The sequence below is a fragment of the Castor canadensis genome, chromosome 15 (genome assembly GCF_047511655.1).
Source record: "Castor canadensis chromosome 15, mCasCan1.hap1v2, whole genome shotgun sequence".
Classification (NCBI taxonomy): Eukaryota; Metazoa; Chordata; class Mammalia; order Rodentia; family Castoridae; genus Castor; species Castor canadensis.
Genome location: NC_133400.1, coordinates 18024993 through 18044876, shown reverse-complemented (window position 1 = coordinate 18044876; position 19884 = coordinate 18024993). Strand labels below are relative to the sequence as shown.

At 45.2% G+C, this 19884-nt stretch overlaps 3 protein-coding genes across 9 annotated transcripts in view; 1 reads left to right on the top strand and 2 right to left on the bottom strand.

The window, feature by feature from the left end:
* Nucleotides 1-3443: 3443 nt before the first annotated feature.
* On the bottom strand, nt 3444-5304 carry Dpep2nb (DPEP2 neighbor). Its single transcript, XM_074055800.1, has 2 exons — nt 5238-5304; nt 3444-4033 (listed from the first exon to the last, which is right to left on the bottom strand). The coding sequence occupies exons 1-2, from the start codon at nt 5302-5304 to the stop codon at nt 3675-3677; spliced, it is 426 nt and encodes a 141-aa protein (XP_073911901.1). The 3' UTR covers nt 3444-3674.
* A 1796-nt stretch (nt 5305-7100) lies between these two features.
* On the bottom strand, nt 7101-8981 carry Ddx28 (DEAD-box helicase 28). Its single transcript, XM_020171169.2, has one exon. The coding sequence runs from the start codon at nt 8936-8938 to the stop codon at nt 7316-7318; it is 1623 nt and encodes a 540-aa protein (XP_020026758.2). The 5' UTR covers nt 8939-8981; the 3' UTR covers nt 7101-7315.
* Nucleotides 8954-19884, top strand: part of Dus2 (dihydrouridine synthase 2) — a 46525-nt gene continuing 35594 nt past the window's right edge. For 2 of the 7 annotated variants that reach the window (XM_074055786.1, XM_074055791.1), the window contains exons 1-2: nt 9246-9401; nt 14162-14302. In XM_074055786.1, the coding sequence (XP_073911887.1) occupies nt 9399-9401; nt 14162-14302 (144 nt within the window). In that variant the 5' untranslated portion in view covers nt 9246-9398. The other 5 variants (XM_020171139.2, XM_074055789.1, XM_074055787.1 and 2 more) reach the window with 4 other exon arrangements.

Genomic DNA, 19884 nt, shown 5'->3' with positions numbered 1-19884 from the left:
CCTGTTCAACTCAAGTCTCCTATTAGAGCTGCTTCTGTTACAACATGCTTTTCCCAGGCACACCTCACACTAGAATCCTCTAGCTTTCAGTTTTTATGTAGGAAGCCTCCCTCCTTGGCTTCATGGCTCCCACAAGCTATTTATCCTGTGAAGCCCACCATGTAAGTTCTCACTGGGTTCCAAATCTGGTTGAACATCAGTTTGCACCTGAGCTTTTATATATATATATATATATATATATACAAAAATTATATATATATTTATATACAAAAATTATATATGTATATGTAAAATTTAGTGACAGGGTTCTATTACATAGCCCGGGCTCACCCTGATCTCACTATGTCACCCAGAGTGGCCTCAAAATCACAATCCTAAGTCCTGGGATTACCAGTGTGCACCACCACACCTTTTTCTTTAATAGAAAACTAAAAGAAAACTAAAAGAAAAAGGTGGAGACGTGGCTCAAGTCTCCAGTGTGCACCACCACACCTTTTTCTTTAATAGAAAACTAATAGAAAACTAAAAGAAAAAGGTGGAGACTTGGCTCAAGTAGTAGAGAGCTTGACTAGCAAGTGCAAGGGCCTGAATTAAACCCCAGTACTAACAATAGCAACCAAAAAACCTAAAAAAATAGGCCAGGGTTGCCAAATTTTTAAAAATTGATTTGAGGGCTGGCAACGTGGCTCAAGTGGTAGAGCACTGCCTAGCAAGTGTGAAGTGTGAAGCCCTAAGTTCAAACCCCAGCACTCCTCCCAAAATTTATTTGAATTATAATGTAGCTAAGATCCCATGTTGCACGTAGTTGTTATGGCTCAACAAGTAGGGTCCTCTTCTCTCTTTTTCCTTCCTTTCAATTTATTTATTTGCAGTATTGGGGCTTGAATTCAGGGCCTACACCTCGAATCATTCCACCAGCCTTTGTGTGTGTGTGTGTGTGTGTGTGTGTGTGTGTGTGTGTGTGTGTGTATGTGTGTGAGTGTGTGTGTGTGTGCGTGTTAGGTATTTTTGAGATAGGGTCTCAAGAACTCTTTGCCCATACTGGCTTTGAACTGTGATCCTCCTAATCTCTGCCTCCTGAGTAGCTAGGATTACAGGCGTGGGCCACTGGCTCTCAGCTTTTAATTTATTTATTGAAAAAAGAAAGTATGTTCTTTTTCTTAGCTTTCCATGCTTTGGAATTTGCTGACTATCCCATGGTATCATTTAACATGTTCCTTTGGCCCTTATTCTCCTATAAACTGGTAATTGTGGGAAGCTTTAATGTATTTATTTATAGACAAGGTCTTGCTATATTGCCCAGCCTCATCTCAAATTTGTAATCTCAAGTAATCCTCCTGCCTCAGCCGCCTGAGTAGCTAGGACAGGTGTGTACTGCTTTGCCCTACTAGCAAAGCTTTTAAAACTTCAGATTTCCAGACCTTCACCCTAAAAAGTTACTTGAACTGGTGTGTGACTGTTTTTTGGGGGGAGGGGTATTGGGGTTTGAACTCAGTGCCTTGTGCTTGCTAGGCAGGCGCTCTACCACTTGAGCCATGCCTCCAGCCTGATCTTTTGTTCCTAAGAGCCTCTAGATAGGCCTGTTTGCCTCATGTTTTGAGAACTGCCAACCTGTCTGACCTCTATAGTAACCACAAATCTGCCTCAGTCACACCAAACATCAGAGAGGGACTGAGGTGGGTTAATTAAGACCTTTAGTGGGGACTCTCTGGGAACCCCAGGGCCTGTACCTCCATCCTCTACCTCAAGTTAGAGAAACTTCCTGGCCTTGTAAACAAATGTATCAGGGTGAGGAGCAAATTTTGTGCTGTGGCCCCTCAGGGCAAGTGAGCTGTCCACAGGGTGGACAGTTCACTTAGGACTGAGAGCTATGAGTTGCTGGGTACCTCTTCCTGTTCCTGGCTGCTGATGTGGGTGTCCATGCTGTTCCTTTTCTGCTGACTGCCCCCACCCCCATTCCCCAGGACCAACTGTCTTCTTAACTGCTAAGAGAGACATTCTACTGGTAACAGCCAGCACCACACTGGCATGGCTCACATCAGATTTCTTCCCTATCCTGTTCAAATTTCTCCTCTAACTTCCCAACACCTAAAACAAGATCTGCATTCCTCACCATGGCTGACAAAGCCTGCTGTGGCCTGGCCCATACCTACTTCTCTAACTACATCTTCTCTTTCTTTCCTGAACACACAAGCCTTTCCCCTGCTCCTATATCAGCCTCATTTCTGCCTCAGGAAGTAACATATACAATTTCCTCCAGGAATACTCTCCCTCCAGCACCCACGACTTACTCCTTTATCTGCTGAAATGACCCTCTTCAAAGAAGTCTTAACTACCTCGTGTAATTTCGCATTCCTCATCATTCTCCTCTTATTCCTTGTAGTAAATATGATTACCTGAAATTGTATAATTTTTGTAGTGCTGGGGATCAAGTTCAGGGCATTGCACATATCAGGCAAGTAGTACTCTACCTCTGAGCTTCAACTCCAGCCTGGGATACTTGTATCGTCTCATCCTTTCATTGGTGGATGCCTTGCTGAGAGGGAATTCGATTGTCTCATTTACCAATATATCTCAAGCAGCTAGCACAGTGGCTGGCATGTAATAAGCACTCAATAAATGCTTGTTGAATAAATGTATAAATGGATGGGTGGACTGATAGATGGAGCAGCATTATCTTCTCAGTTCTTTCTCCTACTGGGGCATGTATACAGAGGAAAGCATTCATTGGGTGCATTCTGTTTTTGATGCTGGGGATTAAACCCAGGGCCTCATGCATACTAAGTACATGCTTCTCCACTGAATTTATATCCCAGTCATTCTGCAACCTGTTTGTTAAAGAACTAGCCTGGGTCCTGCCATAATTCACATAGGTATCATTACAGGAGTTGCAGTTAGAAGCTGCACCTAGTGGTCCCTTTTGAAACAGACCTTCCTCTGTGTAGGAATGTACTTCAAGGGAGGTTTGAGGCATGACCTTGGAGAAGCTGAATTTCAAGTCAAACACTGTTACATGAAAAATCATTTTGTTGAGTGGTAGGGACTCCACTGGGGCAATAAAAAGTAGGGATAAAGGAACATGTGACCCTCAGGGGGATGTTCACAGTTCCTGATCTAGGTCACAGGTCTTCCTAGAGCTTTTTATTCTGTCTCCTGAGACCCCAGGCAGGAGGCTCCCTGGGTCTGTTTCTTCCCATCTCAGGAATCCCAGCCCCTCCTGGATGCTGGCAATGACTCAGGACAGAAGCCCATCTGGTGGATTGGGCCCTCTGCTAGGTCTCTCTACACTCTCTCTCTGCACTTGCACAGTAGTGCAGATTGTTCCTTCTTCTGCCCCAGAAGGGAGTGTAGAGGATTAAGCAGAGCAATGTCAGGACTTTTAAAAATATTTTTTATTTATCAATTCACCCACCCATCCACCCACCCCTCCCCACCCCCCCGTCAGGCCTTCTTCCGGGCCAGCTTCAGCCTCGGGGTGTTCAAAGAGGCCTTTTAAACCTCAGTTTCTGAGTCCTTGCTTGTGAGTTATTGGTATAGAAGGAGGCTCCTAGCTGAGGCGGGCTCAGGCAGAATGGCTCCTGTTCTGTCTATAGGGGGCTGGGCTGTGGAGGTAACTGCCGAAGGGGTGTTAGCTGTCTTAGGCAGTTAAATGCTTGTCCTCTCAACAGAGCAGCTCAACCAGCATGCTTCTGTTGGGTCATCAGCCTCCTGCCGCCATGGTTTAAGTGACGAATTTTGGGGCTAGAGCACCCTAGGTCATCATCTGACTCTGTTGGAGGTCGACGTCTCTTGGGAGCCTTCCTGGGTGCTGGCTTCTCTGCTTTGGCCTTTGTTGGGGTGGCTGTGGGAGCCTTCTTGGGTGCTGGCTTCTCTGCTTTGGCCTTTGCTGGGGTGGCCATGGGAGCATCCCCATAGACCCGGTAGCCGCCCACCAGGCAGTATGTCTCACCATGCCAGCACATCTGGGTTTCTCCACACCCTTGGTAGAGGACATGGTAGTAATGAGGTGCAGGAGGTGGTGTGGGAGGCATTGCTGGAAAGAAAACCAGAACTGATCAGTCACTTCTGCTTCGTACATTGCGCCCCCAGAACTTTCCTCTCTCACATCCCTTCCTGTTTCTGGCTGAAGTTCTCTTATCTGCTAAGCACCCCAGAGCCTCGGTCTGTTACCTCTGTGGATCCCTAAGAAGGAATGCTTGATAAAAAAATCACCTGGCTTCTGTGGAGCCAATGGCAACAGTGGAGATCAGGGTATCTGTTCCCCATTCCTAGAAAGAACAATGGAACCTCAAAATAATTGCAGTTGGGACCCTTGCAGTCTCTCCTCTCTAAAATGAGAAAATTTTCTAAAGGTCTGTCATTTCTGAGCTTTAGTAATAATGGTTTTCAGGTTTTTGGAAAATATAAATTGGTAAAGAACCCCTCCTACCTTGGCAGCTTCTTTTAGGACCCATTCATTCAGCTACACTGGTCTAGCCCAATTTTATCTAGATTTACTTTTTGTTTGGTTTTGCTTTGGTTTTAGTTTGAGACAGGGTCTTACTATGTAGCCCAGCCAGCCTCAAACTCTGTTCTGCTTGCTTCTGCCTCCAAGTAGTTGGGACTGTAGGCCTGTACCAGTGTTCAGTTCTGATATTTTCTAAAGGCCAAATGCTGGAGCAGTGGGGCCAAGAAGTCCAGAGTCAAATTCTGGGTACCAAATTTAGGTTCAACCTCTCACATTGATCCAACTTCCTGGGCCAGTTTCAGTAGCACTACATCTTTCCCCTAGCTGTATGACACAACCCTTTCCACCAGTATATAGCAGCTTAGACTTGGATGTATCTGAGGGGCCCATGTGTGAGTGTCCATTATAGCACAGTAAAGATGCCTGGATCTGAAGGTGAGGTGCATGAGAAGCCTTTAAGAGCTCTTTCTCAAACTGGTCCATTTATCACTTAACAAAAGTACATGTGGCTTTGCTAACAGTCTAATCAAGAAAGGGTCTGAGTGAAGCATCTTGTACCTCAAAGGGAAGCCTAAATTGAAAAAATAATTAGAACCTCTCTGAACACTTGCCCAGAGATAATGTGTTACTTGCCCTCAGAACAAGGGTCTGAGGTGGGACCAAACTATTGGTCCTAATCATTGCTGGGAAGTTTTGAGGTGTGGTGGGCAAGCCTCAGAGGAACATATGGTAGCCCAGTGAAGTTGTTTGTACACCAAGGCCTCTTGTACAGAGCCTGGCCTAGGCTTACCTGTTGCACTGCTCTCCCAGGGGACAGAGGACATATTAGAGTTAATATAGAAGATCCGGTCAGACATTCTCTCTCAGACAACCAAACAGATTGGTATCTTGTAGAGAAATGATAGGGAAGTTTCCTTAAGGGCAGTAGTAGTTACTCTGCCATGGAAACGGAGCCCTGTGATGTCATCACTAGTCAGTGAGGTCATATAAGTTCTGGAACCTATGACTCGAGGGTGGGTAGTTTTTTTTGGCGGGGGGGGGGTGCTGGGGCTTGAACTCAAGGCCTTCACCTTAAGCCACTCCACCAGCCCTATTTTTGTGAGGGGTTTTTTGAGATAGGGTCTCGGGAAACTATTTGCCTGGGCTGGCTTCGAACCACGATCCTCCTGATCTCTGCCTCCTGAGTAGCTAGGATTACAGGCGTGAACCACTGGCGCCTGGCTGAGGGATAGGCTTTAGGCCCTCTGTGTTTTCTGGAGGAAAGCAGGGCAAAGGCAGAGAGGTGTCCTGCTGGGCTTCCCATATGGTCTGACCACCCATACCCTAAAGTAGCCACTCGCTGTGGAGTACACCTGTGGGTGGGCACACCCCTGTGACCACAGGAGGGCAGGAGAAACCCAAATTTTGAGATTGATCTGAGTTAAGACTAACCTTGAAACAGCTAGATTTCATGGCCCTGACTCTTAAGCATTCAACAGTTGGAGAGATAGAAATCTGGGTGGATTAGGGAGCCAGAGAATGCTCCTTGGAAGTGAGCCTGAAGGATAAAGTGAGACTTGGACAGATGGAGCGAAGACATTCCAGTTGGAAAGAATAAAAGTAAAAATAGGCTCTTACTGACCTTGTTCTGCCCCAAATGTAAATTCATAGAACTCTCAAAAAACTAGGAGTCCCTGGTTTCGGCACCAACAAAAATAACTAAGGTGTGGAGGGTGAACTTGTTCAAGGTATATATACCTGTACGTATCTATGAACTTATAATGAAACTGTCTTGTACTACTAATGTAAATTAAAAACTAAAAACAAGGCAGGGGGGAGTGGCTCAAGTGGTAGAGCACCTGTCTAGCAAGTGCAAGGCCCTTAGTTCAAGCCTCAGTCCTACCAAAAACAAAAAACACAAAAAACCCTTAAGAGCTTTTTACAGGGCCTACCCAAGGTCACACAGGTGTTCTACTCAACAAGAGTAGGGTTCATGCAGGGGTTCCAGATTTATATATGATAGGAACATGAGGACAAGCTGATCATATTTCTAGGTGCTAGACACTGGGAAGAATGTTAAAGATGCTCCAAAGCATTGACTTTGAAAGTGGGAATGACAGACCCATTTTAACATGAAATGTGAAACACATTCATGATACAGTGAGATAATAAAAAAAAGACCACCTTATTTCACTTCTCTTTCTTTAAAAAAGGCAAATAATAGGACTTCAGATGCAGTTCAGTGGTAGTGTGCTTGCCCAGCATGTTTGAGGACCTGGGTTTAATCCTCAGCAGTGCAAAAGACAAAAGCAAACAAAAAACAAGCCTGACACAGAAGGCTTATGCCTATAATCCTAGCTACTGAGGAGGCAGAGATCAGGAGGATAGCGATTCAAAGCCAGTTTGGGCAAATAGTTCAAGAGACCCTATCCTGAAAATACCCAACACAAAAGGGCTGACAGAGTGGTTCAAGCAGTAGAGCACCTGCCTAGCAAGCATGAAGCCGTGAGTTCAAACTCTAGTCCACCAAAAACAAAAAACAAAACAAAACTGGAAAGAGACTTTGTCTTACATGTGGTGGTTTGGAGTATGAATCCACTGAATTCTGTTCCAATAGGAATTACTGTTAAAAGTGCCATTAAAACATCATTTATTGTTAGAAATCATGACAACATTGAAAGTCAAAATTCACTTTATTTTTTCATGTGTTATATGAAAGATTACCCTCTAAATGCTGACCAGCAGCTTACCTTTCAAAGCCACAAGCAGCAAACCAGGCTCTCAGGGAGGCAACAAGGCAGCCCGATGCCTCCTTCTAACGAGTATGCTCACCCACCAGGGACACTGGGAAAGATTCCTGTTCTAGCATCACATTTAAGTCAGCCAAAATCAGGCTTGTTGAGGCAAAGGGTCTTGCACGGAGGATGCTAGTCCTGGAAGACTTCTCCTTCGACGAGCTGCTAGCTCAATCTTCTGAACCAGGGTCACATCCCAGGGATGGGTCACAAAGCTGATGACGGTGCCTGGCATCTCGCTCCCCACACGGCCCACCCTCCCTGCTCTGTGGATGTAATCTTGCAGGGTGAGGGGGAAATCATAGTTGACAACCAGCTCCACATGGATGCTGTCCAGGCCACGAGAGGCTATGTCTGTGCAGAGAAGTATGTCTCTGAAGCCCTTCTGGAAGCATTGGAAGATACCTGCCCTCATTGAGGCTGGCATTTGTCCCTGTAGCCTTAGGTGTTGGATTCTGTGGTCATCTAGAATATATCCCAGCCAGTTCACAGTGCTGGAGCTGTTGCAGAATACCAGGACAGTTCCCAAGGGTCCGGTCTTATCAGCTTTGTTATGATGCTTGAGGATCTGTATCAACTCAGTCACCTTCTCTGCTCCCTTCAGCCTCATAAATGTCTGTCTGACATGAGGCATGATACAGTGAAGCCTGGAGCTGGTGATGGTGGTGACAGAGTCTGGGTTGGTGACTTTACTCAGCAATTGGCTTACACCTTCAGGAAATGTGGCACCCACCAGCACTAATTGTGCTTTGGGATTGAAGGGGTCCTCTAAGTCGGCCGGTCCTTCTGCTATATAGCTCTTCTCCAAGATGTAGTCCACCAGTTCCAGAAAGCTTTCATCCAGCAATGTGTCTGCCTCGTCCAACACCATGAAGGAGAGCTTCTCCAGGCTGATCAGTTGACTTTTCAAGGCCTTCCACAGAGCCCCTGGAGTTGCCACTAGCACATCTGCTGAAGGTTCTCTGGACAGTTGCAGCCTGATCTTACGCATGCCATGGCCTCCCCCGAGGCCCCCCACCTGCAGGCCCAAGGAGCTGCCCAATGGCTGAGCCACAGCTTGCACCTGTTCGGCTAACTCTCGGGAAGGCACAAGGACGAGCCCCCGGGGAGCGGCGACACGGCAGGAGTTAGGGCCCGATAGGCCCACGAGTCGTTGAAGCAGTGGTAGTAGGTAGCCGAGAGTCTTGCCACTGCCGGTTTCCGCGGCACAAAGGACGTGGCGGCCGCGAAGCAGTGGGGGGATGGTGCTCTCTTGCACGGTCGTGGGCCGAACGACTTCGGGTGCTGCTTCCTGAAGTGCGTTCAGCACACAGGGCTGCAGACCTAGGTCCGCGAAGCTGCTCCGGCACGAGAGGTTCCACAGAGCGGGTGCCTCATGTTGCGCGCGCTCGATGGAGAAATGGTCACGACGTGCCTGCCGGTGCTTCCAGCCACGCGAGGCGAGCGGCGCGCACTGCCAACGGCCCAGAGTGTGACGCGCCGGCTGGTTCAACTCTGGCCGCCGCGCGGAGATCAGCAGCGGTCCAGGTCGTACTAGCACGGGTCGCGGGGCCCCGCTTCGCCGGCTCTGCAGCTGTTCCTGCCGCCGCTGTAAAGCCCGCGGAATGCGCACCACCGGCAGGGGGTCGTCCGGACGGCGGACCGCCAGGTCCCGTCGGGGCGCCAGGAGCAACCGAACTGCCAGCGATAATAGCCGCGTGGGCCGTACTAAAGCCATATTCCGCTTGGTACCAAAGAGGCGCACGTCACTGACGTCATGTGTGCGCCAGGGCCGTGCGTACGGTGGCTGACAGGGTTCAGTCGCATGTGTGGAGCTGGAAAAACGTCTGGAAGGAGGGAAGATCTGTAGAGTGCAGAGCGAGGTCTGTAGGTTCCAACAGGGAATGGCGGCGTCCAGACCCGGGTCAGCCTTGGGGAAGGGTGCGTGGTGCAGGCAGGAGCGCGGTCCGGCAGTACGCAGCAGCAGTGCGGCGCTGGCCCAATGGATCAGGACTGCGGGTGGCTTCTGGCAATTGGGTACCCAGTCCCTGTGATTCTTCTTTGTCGTCTTCATTTTCCCTGCGATGACTCGTTCAGTGCTGACCTCTCCCTATACTCCGGGGATGTGGGGTGCGGCGATGTTTTCCCAGACGTAGACCACACGCAAGGACTAGTAAATACAGTTAGAGGCTGAATGAATGGTAAGCCTGGAGGCTGAGACCAGGGTCGGAAGTTGTAGATCTAAGCTTATCTCCTGTCCTTCTCTGAGAGTCCAGAGCGCAAGATGATGGTTTTTAGCGTATTTCCTCTCTGAGGTAGGAGGTAAAGTCTTCAGACTTTCTTTCAAGCGGAGTCGTCTCTTTACGCTTTTCCCCCTTTCAGCCAAGTTTCACTGTCTATTTCCTTGTCATTTCTCACAATCTCTCATTCTGATTCATCATTCTTGGAATAGTAGTATTAAGAAGGGTCCTGCTACACCTATGAAGTGATCAGGAATGAGGCTTACTTGACATAGCCCTGGTCAGACAGATTATTTGACTTGTATTCAGAGGTTCAGGTTGAAAAGAGAGAGAGAGAGAGAGAGAGAGAGAGAGAGAGAGAGAGAGAGAGAGAGAGAGAAATACACTTTTCATACTCTTTTTTGGTGGTAATGGGGTTTGAATTCAGGGCTTCCCACTTGCAAAGCAGGTGCCTCAAGTCCATTTTGCTCTGGTTATTTTGGGGATGGAATCTTGGGAATTATTTGCCTAGGCTGTCCTCCAGCAGTGATTCTCCCTATCACAGCCTCCCAAGTAGCTAGGATTACAAGCATGAACCACCAGCCCCTAGCTCATACTTTTTCATTCTTTCTGTTTGTTTTTGGGTTTTTTTTCATACTTTTTCTTGAATAGATCTGAAAAGCGGGTGTCATCTTTCTGTAATCTGAAGTGCTTGGAGTAGGAGATAAGATATGTGTTTGTGGATTGATTACTTGGGAGTTTCCTAACATCTGGAGAAAGTATTTTACTTTCATTGAGTACAGTTGACTGTCCATGTCTATAAGTTGGACTTCTGTGGCTTCAATCAACTGTACATTGAAAATATTCACAAAAAATAGTGCCTGTATTGAATTCATAGACTTTTTTCTTGCCCATAATCCCCTAACAATACAGCATAACAACTATTTACATAGCATTTACATTGTATTAGGTATTATAAGTAATCTAGAGATGATTCAAAATATATGGGCGAGGGGTTGGGATGTAATTCAGTGGTAGAGCACTTGCCTAGAAGGCATAAGTCCTTGAATTTGACACCCAGCCAAAAAAATATTTATATAGGAGAATGTGTAGAGGATATATGCAAATACTATGCCATTTTGTGTAAGAGACTAGCATCCTCAGATTTTGGTAGCTGTGGGGTTCCTGGAACCAATCACTGACAGATACCTGTGGATAACTGTGTCATTAAAAAGATAAAAACTAAAACTTTAGTCAGGTGCTGGTGGCTCATGCCTATAATGCTTGGGAGGCTGAGATCCAGGAGGATTGTGGCTTAAGGTCAGCCCGGACAAATAGTTTGGGAGACCTCCATCTCCAAAATAACCAGAGTGAGCTGGTGGAATGGCTCAAGTGGTAGAGCATCTGCTTAGCAAGCATGAGACCCTGAGTTTAAACTCCAGTACCGCCAAAAACAAAACCAAACAAAATAACCAGAACAAAATGGACTGGAGGTGTGACTCAAGTAGTAGAATGCCTGCTTTACAAACCCCAGTCCTATCAAATAAAGCCTTAAATTTCAAATGCCATTATAATACATGAATAGATTTTTTTTTTTAGAGTTACCAGTTCAAGCAGTAGAGGAGGAGAGAATTTTGAGTAGTTATGGATAGAGTAGTAGTTCTATAGTGAGGGTAATTCTCTCCCCCCCCCCTTTGACAATGCTTGGAAAGAAACATTTTTAGTTGTCACACCTGGGAAAGTGCTGCTGACACCAGGGATGCTGCTCAGCATCATGCAACATACAGGACAGCCTCCCACAACAAAGAACTATCTGGCTTCAAGTGTCAATAGTGTATTTTGAGAAACCTGGATAAAGATGAGAATTGAAGAGAGTTAGAGATTCCCACACATGTCTTCTCTCCACAGGTTCACACAGGCATGGTTGCCAAACTCTTGCCCTGGTCCTGCCCCATCCTCAGAATCTGTAGCCATTGCTTGTCATCAGGAATCTTAGGGCCCCTGAAAATTATAAACACAGGAAGGAGTGATTCAAGGGTGAAGTTGTAGAAGAGACTTTTAAGGAGAATAAACCATCCTCATGTATTTGGGAAATATGCCAAGTGGAAAAGAGATGAGTTGGGCCTTGGGGTGTATCATTACAGAAGACAGAGCTGGAGCCCATATGTGACAGGGAGGCACATTCTGAAGTTTATATAAAGAACTTTTGTGGCAACTAGAATTGCCCTGTACTTTTGAGAGTACTGAGTTTTCTGTCATTGAAAAATTGAGTGCAAAAAACCCCTCACTTCACTAGCTGGGAGTGGTGATAGATGCCTATAATCCCAGCACTTATGAGGCTAAGGCAGTTGGATCCAAGTTTGAAGCCAACCTTGGCTACATTATAGAGACCATGCCTCAGAAAGACAAAAAAGGCTGGGGTTGTAGCTCAAGTGGTAGAGCACCTGCCTAGCAAATGCAAGACACTGAGTTCAAACCCTAGTACTGGGGAAAAAAAGGATGAAAATCCCCATTCAATATAGGCTGAATGATGACTAGTTGATAGCTGATCTAGTTGATATAGAGGGGAGTTGATATAAAGGATACCCCAAGATTTTGTGATTCTGTGCTACTTTTATAATTTTTTCCAAAACCCAGGGCTCCTCATTCCTTATCTAAATAGTTCCTTGGATGTCTGACTTGATAGGTTTCATCCATTTCCATGTGCCACTGTTTTGCAGATATAAAACTAAGAATTGCTTTGCCCCAAGCTAGGACCAGTACATTGAAGGAATTTTTTAAAAAAGAACAATATATCGGTATGGATGTGCATTTAGGTTTTGCTCAAATATTCAGGGCAGGGTAGTTAGTTACTCCCTTGTAATATGATTACATCAAAATTTTCCAGGGATTGGAGCTTGTCTGAGCTTGTCTCTGCCCATCACCTCTCATTTCTGGTACATCATCAGACACTGCCTAAAGCCCCTCATTTTTCCTCCTGCTTACAGTAGACATTGAATAGCCTCTAGTTGAGATATATGGTTTAGAAATAGTGCTTCAGAATTAGGAAAGGCTTACTTACTGTTTTAAAAAAAAAAGTGGACACTTGTGGCTCACACCTGTAATCCTAGCTACTTGGGAGTCTGAGATCAGGAGGATTGTGGTTGGAGGCCAATCCAGGCAAATAGTTCATGAGACCCCCATCTTCAAAATTGCTACAACAAAACAGACTGGAGGTGTGGATCAAGTTGTAGAGTACCTGCTTTGCCAGTGCAAAGCCCTGAGTTCAAACCCCAGTCCCCACTCCACCCCCCAAAAAAACAAAAACCTCCTGGAAGCTGGAGGTTGGTATGTTCCTTAGATCTCAGCTAATTATAATTATGTGTAGTCATTGATTCAATAAATATTTTCTGAGCACCATGCATGTGCCATGTACTGTTCAAAGAGACAATGAGCAAAACAGACAAAATCTCTGTCTTTATAGAGTATTCCCGTTAATTAGTTTGGGGTAAAATCTGGAAATTGGTATTTAAAAAAAACCCTCTTTATTCACTTTGGTGTGGTGGTACACTCCTTTAATCTCAGCACTCAGGAGGCTGAGGCAGGAGGATCATAAGTTTAAGGCCAGCCTGAACCATATAGCAAGGTTGAAGCCTGCTTGGGCTGACTTCCCTCAGAGTATTTCTAGAATGTGATCACTTCTCACCACCTTAACTATAGCTTTCTGGTCTGAGCCACCATCATTGTCTTCTAACTGGTTTCCCTGAATCTACCATTGCCCCCTGTAGTCTCCTTTTTTTTTTTTTTTTTGTGGGACTGGGATTTGAACTCAGGGTTTTGCTCTTGTAAAACAGGTGCACCTCCAATCCTTTTTGCTCTGGTTATTTTGGAAATGGGGGGTCTCACAACTATTTGCCCGAGCTGACCTTGAACTGAAAGTCCTCCTGATCTCAGCCTTCAAAATAGTTAGGATTAAGACAGGTATGAGCCACTGGGGCCTGGCACCACAGTCTGCTCTTAATACAGCAGTCAGTGTGACCATGTGAAAGCATGATCAGCTCAGGCCACTCCTCCACTTACAGCTCTCAATTCATCCATAGCCAACAAAGTCCCTGGAGTGTCCAACAAGGCTTTATGGGATCTGACCACTATTTCTTATCTTCTTATTGCTGTAACATCATGTATATTACTTCTGTAACTCCCTTTCTGTGGCGCAATCATACTGACCTCCTTGCTGTTCCTCTAACATACCAGATAAGCTTCTGTATCAGGGCCTTTGCGCTGTTGTGCATTCTGCCAGATACCAAGGCTAACTCAAATCTTTGTTCAAATCTTGTCTTCTCATTGAAGCCTACCTCAACTTCTCTATTTAAAATCACAACTCATCTCCAACACTTTCAGTCTCCCTTCACTCTGTTCTTTTTTTATTCCAGAGCCCTACTAGTTTCACAACATGCCATATAATTACTTATTTGTTATGCTTATTGTCTTTTGCATATATTCCTCCACAGGAGTGAAAGCTCTAACTGGGCTGGAATTTTTGTTTTGTTCTCTGATGTATTCCAAGGGACTAGGACAGTGGCTGGCCCAGACTAAGCACTAAATGAATAGTTGTTAGATGAATGACTGATCATGCATACTTTTTTATGATCAAAGGAAAGGAAAGCAAATGAATGGGTTGGAAAGAGGAAGGAAAACCTGCCCTGGATGACAGAGGGATTTTCTCTACTTACATCAGTGATCTGTGTTTTCCCTTTCTTCAGACAAAGGTAGAAGGAATGATTGTGAATAGCCTGTCTCTGTGCTACCACAACAAAGTAATCTTAGCCCCTATGGTTCGTGTGGGGACACTCCCAATGCGGCTGCTGGCCCTGGATTATGGAGCAGACATTGTTTACTGTGAGGTAAGTTACTCTTAGTTTTTGGTGTGTGTGTGTGGGCTTTCCTACAAGTGCATTCTTCCCATTTGGGTATGGAATTGGTTAAGAGTGGGACAGGCAGAACAGGAATTCCCCTCATGGGTGTTCCTGAAGGCAGGGCAATAAACACACATGACACTGATGAGCTTGGGCCTTGCTGAAGGTCAGAAGCCTGGGTGGTATACAGGCATTGTAGGTCACTGCCCTGGTTGCTATAGGAGGTAAACGTACATTAAGTGCACCAATGAATGAACTCTGAGGTTAGAAAGAAGAGGGAAGGGACCAGACTCAGGCAAGGGAAGTTGGGTGAAGTTGGTATTGGTAACCATAGGATTTTTCTGGTGGTGGTAGCTAATGGGTGGGCTCTACAGATTATGAGAGTTTCAAACTCAGGTTCAAGATCTGCTAGGAGAAACAGAATTACAGGAGTAGATGATACTGGATAGTGAGGGAGTGTGAGCTGTAGTTCTCTCAAGTGAGTATTTATCAGAAGAATCTGGGGTGCTTCCCCTAATCCTGATATGTTCCCCTAGTGAGTATGAGAAGTTTAAGAAACTACCCAACTGCTTCTGATATTACCATCTTTTTTTGTTGTTGTTTGTGTGTGGTGCTGGGTATTGAATTCAGGGCATTTTGCATGCTAGGCAAGCACTCTACTACTCTACTACAAGCCGCACTTGATATTTCTGTTTATAAAAGCTACTGGGGGTTGGGATCAGTTGAGGAGGTGGCTGTGTTTGTAAAAAGACAACACAAAGGGTTCTCTGTGGTGATGAAAGTATTCTGTATCTTTTTAGGGATAAACCAAGGGCCTTGCACTTCCTCTACCACTTGAGCCATGTCTCCAGCTGTTTTGCTTTAGTTATTTTTTGAATAGGTTCTCACATTTGTGCCTGGGCAGATCTGGACTGAGATTCTCCTGGTTACACTCCCCACATAGCTGAGATGACAGGTACATGCTACCATGCCAGCTTTTATAGTTTGAGATGGGATCTCTAAACTGTTTTGCCAGGATTGGCCTTGAACCTCAGCAATCCTCCCAATCACTTCCTGAGGAGCTAGGATTATAGGCATGAGCCACTGTGGCTGGCTCCTTTTTGTTTTTATTTTGTTTTTGAGATAGTTTCTCACTAACTTTGCTCAGGCTAGCCTTGATCCTTCCTCTGCCTTCAACTCCTGAGTAGCAGGTATTACAGACATGTAGTTATAGACATGTAGATACCTAGCTGTTCTGTGTTTTAACTGTATCAATGTCCTGGTTGTAATATTTGTATTGTAGTTGTATAAGATGTTGCCATTGGGTGAAACTAGGTAAAAGGTACATAGGGTCTCTCTTATGTTCTTACAAATGCATGTGAACTTATATTTATCTTAAAATAAAATGCTTATTTAGAAAGAAAACCACTCTGTGTTAGTCAGCTTTTCATTGCTGTGACAAAATACCTGAGAGAAACAACTTAAAAGAGGAAAGATTTATTTTGCCTCACAGTTTCAAGTTTCAGTCCAAGATCATGTAGTGCCATTGCTTTGGACCTTAGGTAAGGCAGAATGTTATGAAGGTGGGTATTACAGTAGTCTCTTCATCTCAGGTCAGCCAGGAAGCAGAGAGGAGAGCCGAAGGCCCTTTGTGATGTATGTCCTCCAGCGAGTCTCCCACCTCTGAAAATTTCCACCACTTCCCAATAAGGCCATTAAATTATCTGTTAATGAATTAACCATTGATGAAATCAGAACCCTTATGAGCCAATCAATTTCCATAAACCTCATATCTTATGCTGCATTAGGCACCAAGCCTTTAACAAATGAGACCCTTTTTTTTACAGTAGTGGGGTTTGATATCAGGGCCTATACCTTAAGCCACTCTGCCAGCCCTTTTTTATGAAGGTTTTTTTCAAGATAGGGTCTTGTAAACTATTTGTCTGGGCTGGTTTCAAACCTCCTAATCTCTTGCCTCCTGCATAACTATGATTACAGGCGTAAGACTTTTTTGTTTTTTTGAGGCTGGCACGGAATTTACAATCCTTTTACCTCAGCCTCCTGAGAGCTGGGATGACAGATGCATGTCACCATGCTTGGCAACAAATGAGCCTTTTTGAGGGACACTTCATATCCAAACCATAACATATTATATAGGGAGGAGGGAGGGCTTGTGAGGGGACTTGGGGAAAGTATCTTGGGTGTGGGTGTTGGGTTTGGGAATTAATGATAGAAGAGGTTTAAAAAATGAGAAAAATAGGCAAATTAAAGAAGGCAAAATTCAGATCTCCGAACTGTGACAGAAAATGCACATAAATCCAAATGCAAGGAGACTGGGAGGAGGGGGTCTGTGGCTCAGTAATAGAGTATGTGCTCCGAAACCTTGGGTTTAATTCTCCAGCACCATCTTAGAGAGAGAGAGAGAGAGAGAGAGAGAGGGAGGAGGGCGAGAGAGAGAGAAAGGAAGGAAAGAAGAGAAAGGAAAGAAAAGAAAGTGAAGTGCTTTTGAGGAGAGGATTTTTCCTCAGTAATTATTATCTAGTTTAGGTATTGTTTTAGAGTCATAGCATGCTTGTCTATGTCTGCTACTGAGTCAAGTTACCCTCATTATCATGTTTCTGATGTGCCAAGTGCCCTGTCAGGACTTACATCTTTCTAGTAGTCTACTTTAGAGCATTTGAATGTGTAAAAACAAAAAAAGAAGAAGAAGGCTGTGAGTCTGCTCCCATTTCTTACATGGGGAACAGGAAAAGTTTCTTTTTTTTCTCTCCCCCCTCCTTGTCTATATACTAGAATAAATCCTTGCTAAACCTTCAAAAAAAGAAGGCTGGAAAGTACTTAAGTACTTTATGAGAGAAGAATAAGGTGATTGAGAACAACTGTGGCACATACAGGTGAATGTCTGAGGAGTTAAGGGCTTGAGGTCTGAACAGCAAGTGAACAGGTAAAAATAGGGATGCTGACTGCCGCATTACAAATTTAAGAGGTGAAGCGGGGAAAGGGTACAGATAGGTGGCTTGAGGTATGAAGGAAGTGTGGTAAAGGGAGTTCTTTGTAGATAACTTGCATATTTGCAGAGAAAGAGGAAGGAAGGAGTGAGATTTGAAGGGGTAATTCGAGTGATGGGCAAGGCCAGGTTTTGAAGGGGGCTGGATTTTTATTTATTCAGTTTTGGGTCTAAGGATTGAATTCAGGGCCCTGCCTATGGTAGATGAACACTATAATCACTAAGCTACACTCCCAGGGCAGGATTCTTTTAGTTCTTTCTTTCTTTATTATTCATTGGCAATACTGTGGTTTAGACTCAGGGCCTAGTGCTTGTTAAGCAGGTGCTCTACCACTTGAGCCAGGCTCCCAGACCCTTGTCCTTTATTTTTCGAATAGAGTCTCAAGTTTATGCCTGGGTAGACATGTACTGAGATCCTCTTATTCACACTTCCTGCATAGCTGGGCTGACATGTGTGTGCCATCATGCCCAGTTTTTACTGGTTGATGTGGAAGGATCTCTCAAACTTTTTGCTGAGGCTTATCTGAAACCTCAATCTTCCCAATGTCTGCCTCCCTGGTAGCTAGGATTATAGGCATGAGGCACAGTGCCTGGCTTTTTGTTTGTTTGTTTTTACTTTGTTTTTGGCACAGGATCTTACTAGCTTTGTCTGGGTTGGCCTTGAACTTGTGATCCTCCTGCCTCTGCCTCCCATGTAGCTGGGATTACAGGTGTGAGCCCTCATGCCCACCTGGCATCCCAAGATTCTTGACAGGTGGTGGGATCTGCCTTCCTCTGAGATGGGATAAGGAGGAGAGGAGGAAATTGATGAAAGGGAGAGAAACTGAGGAGTTTCAAGGCCAGACTTATAGAAGGGTGTAGGAAGCTAGTATTCTGTTGAAAATGAGGGTGACAGCAGGATGGTGGGGGTAGGGATTTGAGGAAAGTGAAGTTCTAGTTCTGTTGTGAGACTGAACATTTTTGCCTAGTAGTCAGTGTGTAAGGTGATACTGGCTCACAGCCTTATAGGAAGAGCAGAGAAGCTGGGCATGGGTATGTCCACGGTTGGGGATTGGCATGCTGGTACCTGCAGCAGGGTGGGGGCAGAGGTTTTTAGGGTGCTGGCAAGGTGAAATGGAAGGAGGGAGAGAAATGGAGAGGAAATAAGTATGTATTTTCCAAAGGCTTAAGGTAGAAGGTAGAGAGAGAGGTTTCTGAGTTCAGGATCAAAGGCCCAAGCCCTCACTTCTAAATGGTTTGTAGGAAAATGTGAGAGAAACTGTTAGTATGCACTGAGCTTGATTCATCTGCTCATTCAGGTTCCTGTGTGCTCAGCTGTGTGTTAGATGTATGTAGTCTTTACTGGCCAGCACCCTTCTTCCGCTCCAGAAGTGTTTGGATTTGGAAGGAGAGTGGGAAGAGGAACTGTGAGGAATCTTTGTCTCAGACCTAAGGCCTGGAGACAAAAATAACTAAATCCTAGGGAACTCAGACTGCTGTTACCTTTCTTTGCTTATGGTGATCTCTAAATGCCTCTGTAGGACAACAATGATGAGGTTCACATTAGCTCTTCATCCACTTAGTACTTCTTTACCAACCGGGTTCAGTGTGATGACAGACTCCAAGTAAAGCCCCCAGCTTCTTCCCTGCTGCCTATCTCTCCCTTTGTTCATTCAAACACTCCCATGGTCATTTCAAGGCTCAGGGTAAATCATGTCCTGCTTCTCCTAGTTGTGCTTTGCATTCTGTCTCTATCCATGGTTTGGTTACTCTGATTAGCTGTCCATGTCCCTGTGACATGAGACTTGGTCCATAAGTGCTGGCAATTTACTTCTTCTTCTTTTTTTTTTTTTTGGTGGTATTGGAGTTTGAACTCAGGGTCTCACCCTTTTTTTGTGTTGGGTTTTTCAAGATAGGGTTTTGAGAACTATTTGCCCTGGCTGGCTTCAAACCTTGATCCTCCCAATTTCTGCCTCCCAGGCAGCTAGGATTGTAGGCATGGGCCACTGGCTCTCAGTGACAATTCAATTCTGCTCTCACCATCTGTTGGACTAGGTGATAGTAAGGGCCTTAGCCCTAGAGAACCATCAGCTCAAATGGGCCCAAACCTATTCTGGGGCAGGTTCTAGGCGAAAGGTTCAGAGGAAAAGGGAGTAGTCCCTCCATTAACATAGTCAATCCCCTTGGCCTTCATTTTTCCTGACAGCCCAGAAAGTGGGCTCCTTTTCACTGTTAGAGAGGTAAAGTACAACATCAGGGTTGGGAGAGGCAGCTCTCACAGCACAATGCCTGATCTAGACAATGATGCTTTACTGATAGACATGTGCCCTAATGGGAAATATGGAAGGTGAGCTTTGGGACCAGAAACAGAGAAGGCCTGCTGGGTTCCAGACCCTCTATAAGCTAATTCTTTGGAAATGCTTAAGGCTATTTCAGGTCCTTTGGAGGTTGAGAGTCCAGATTTATGTAATGACTTTAGTATGTGACCCTACTCATTGAGCAGAGCTTGGTTTTTCTAGTAAATATAATCAATCATTTCTTCCAGAGCTCTGCTCAACTTTGGAGCAGAAGAAATATTAATTTAAACATTTTGTTGTCCCATGTG

Coding starts and splice junctions, on each gene's coding strand:
- Dpep2nb (XM_074055800.1), bottom strand. CDS start 5,304: ATGTCTGACCGGATCTTCTATATTAACTCTAATATGTCCTCTGTCCCC. Junction 4,034..5,237: donor CTGGGAGAGCAGTGCAACAG/GTAAGCCTAGGC, acceptor TTTTCTTTCCAG/CAATGCCTCCCACACCACCT.
- Ddx28 (XM_020171169.2), bottom strand. CDS start 8,938: ATGGCTTTAGTACGGCCCACGCGGCTATTATCGCTGGCAGTTCGGTTG.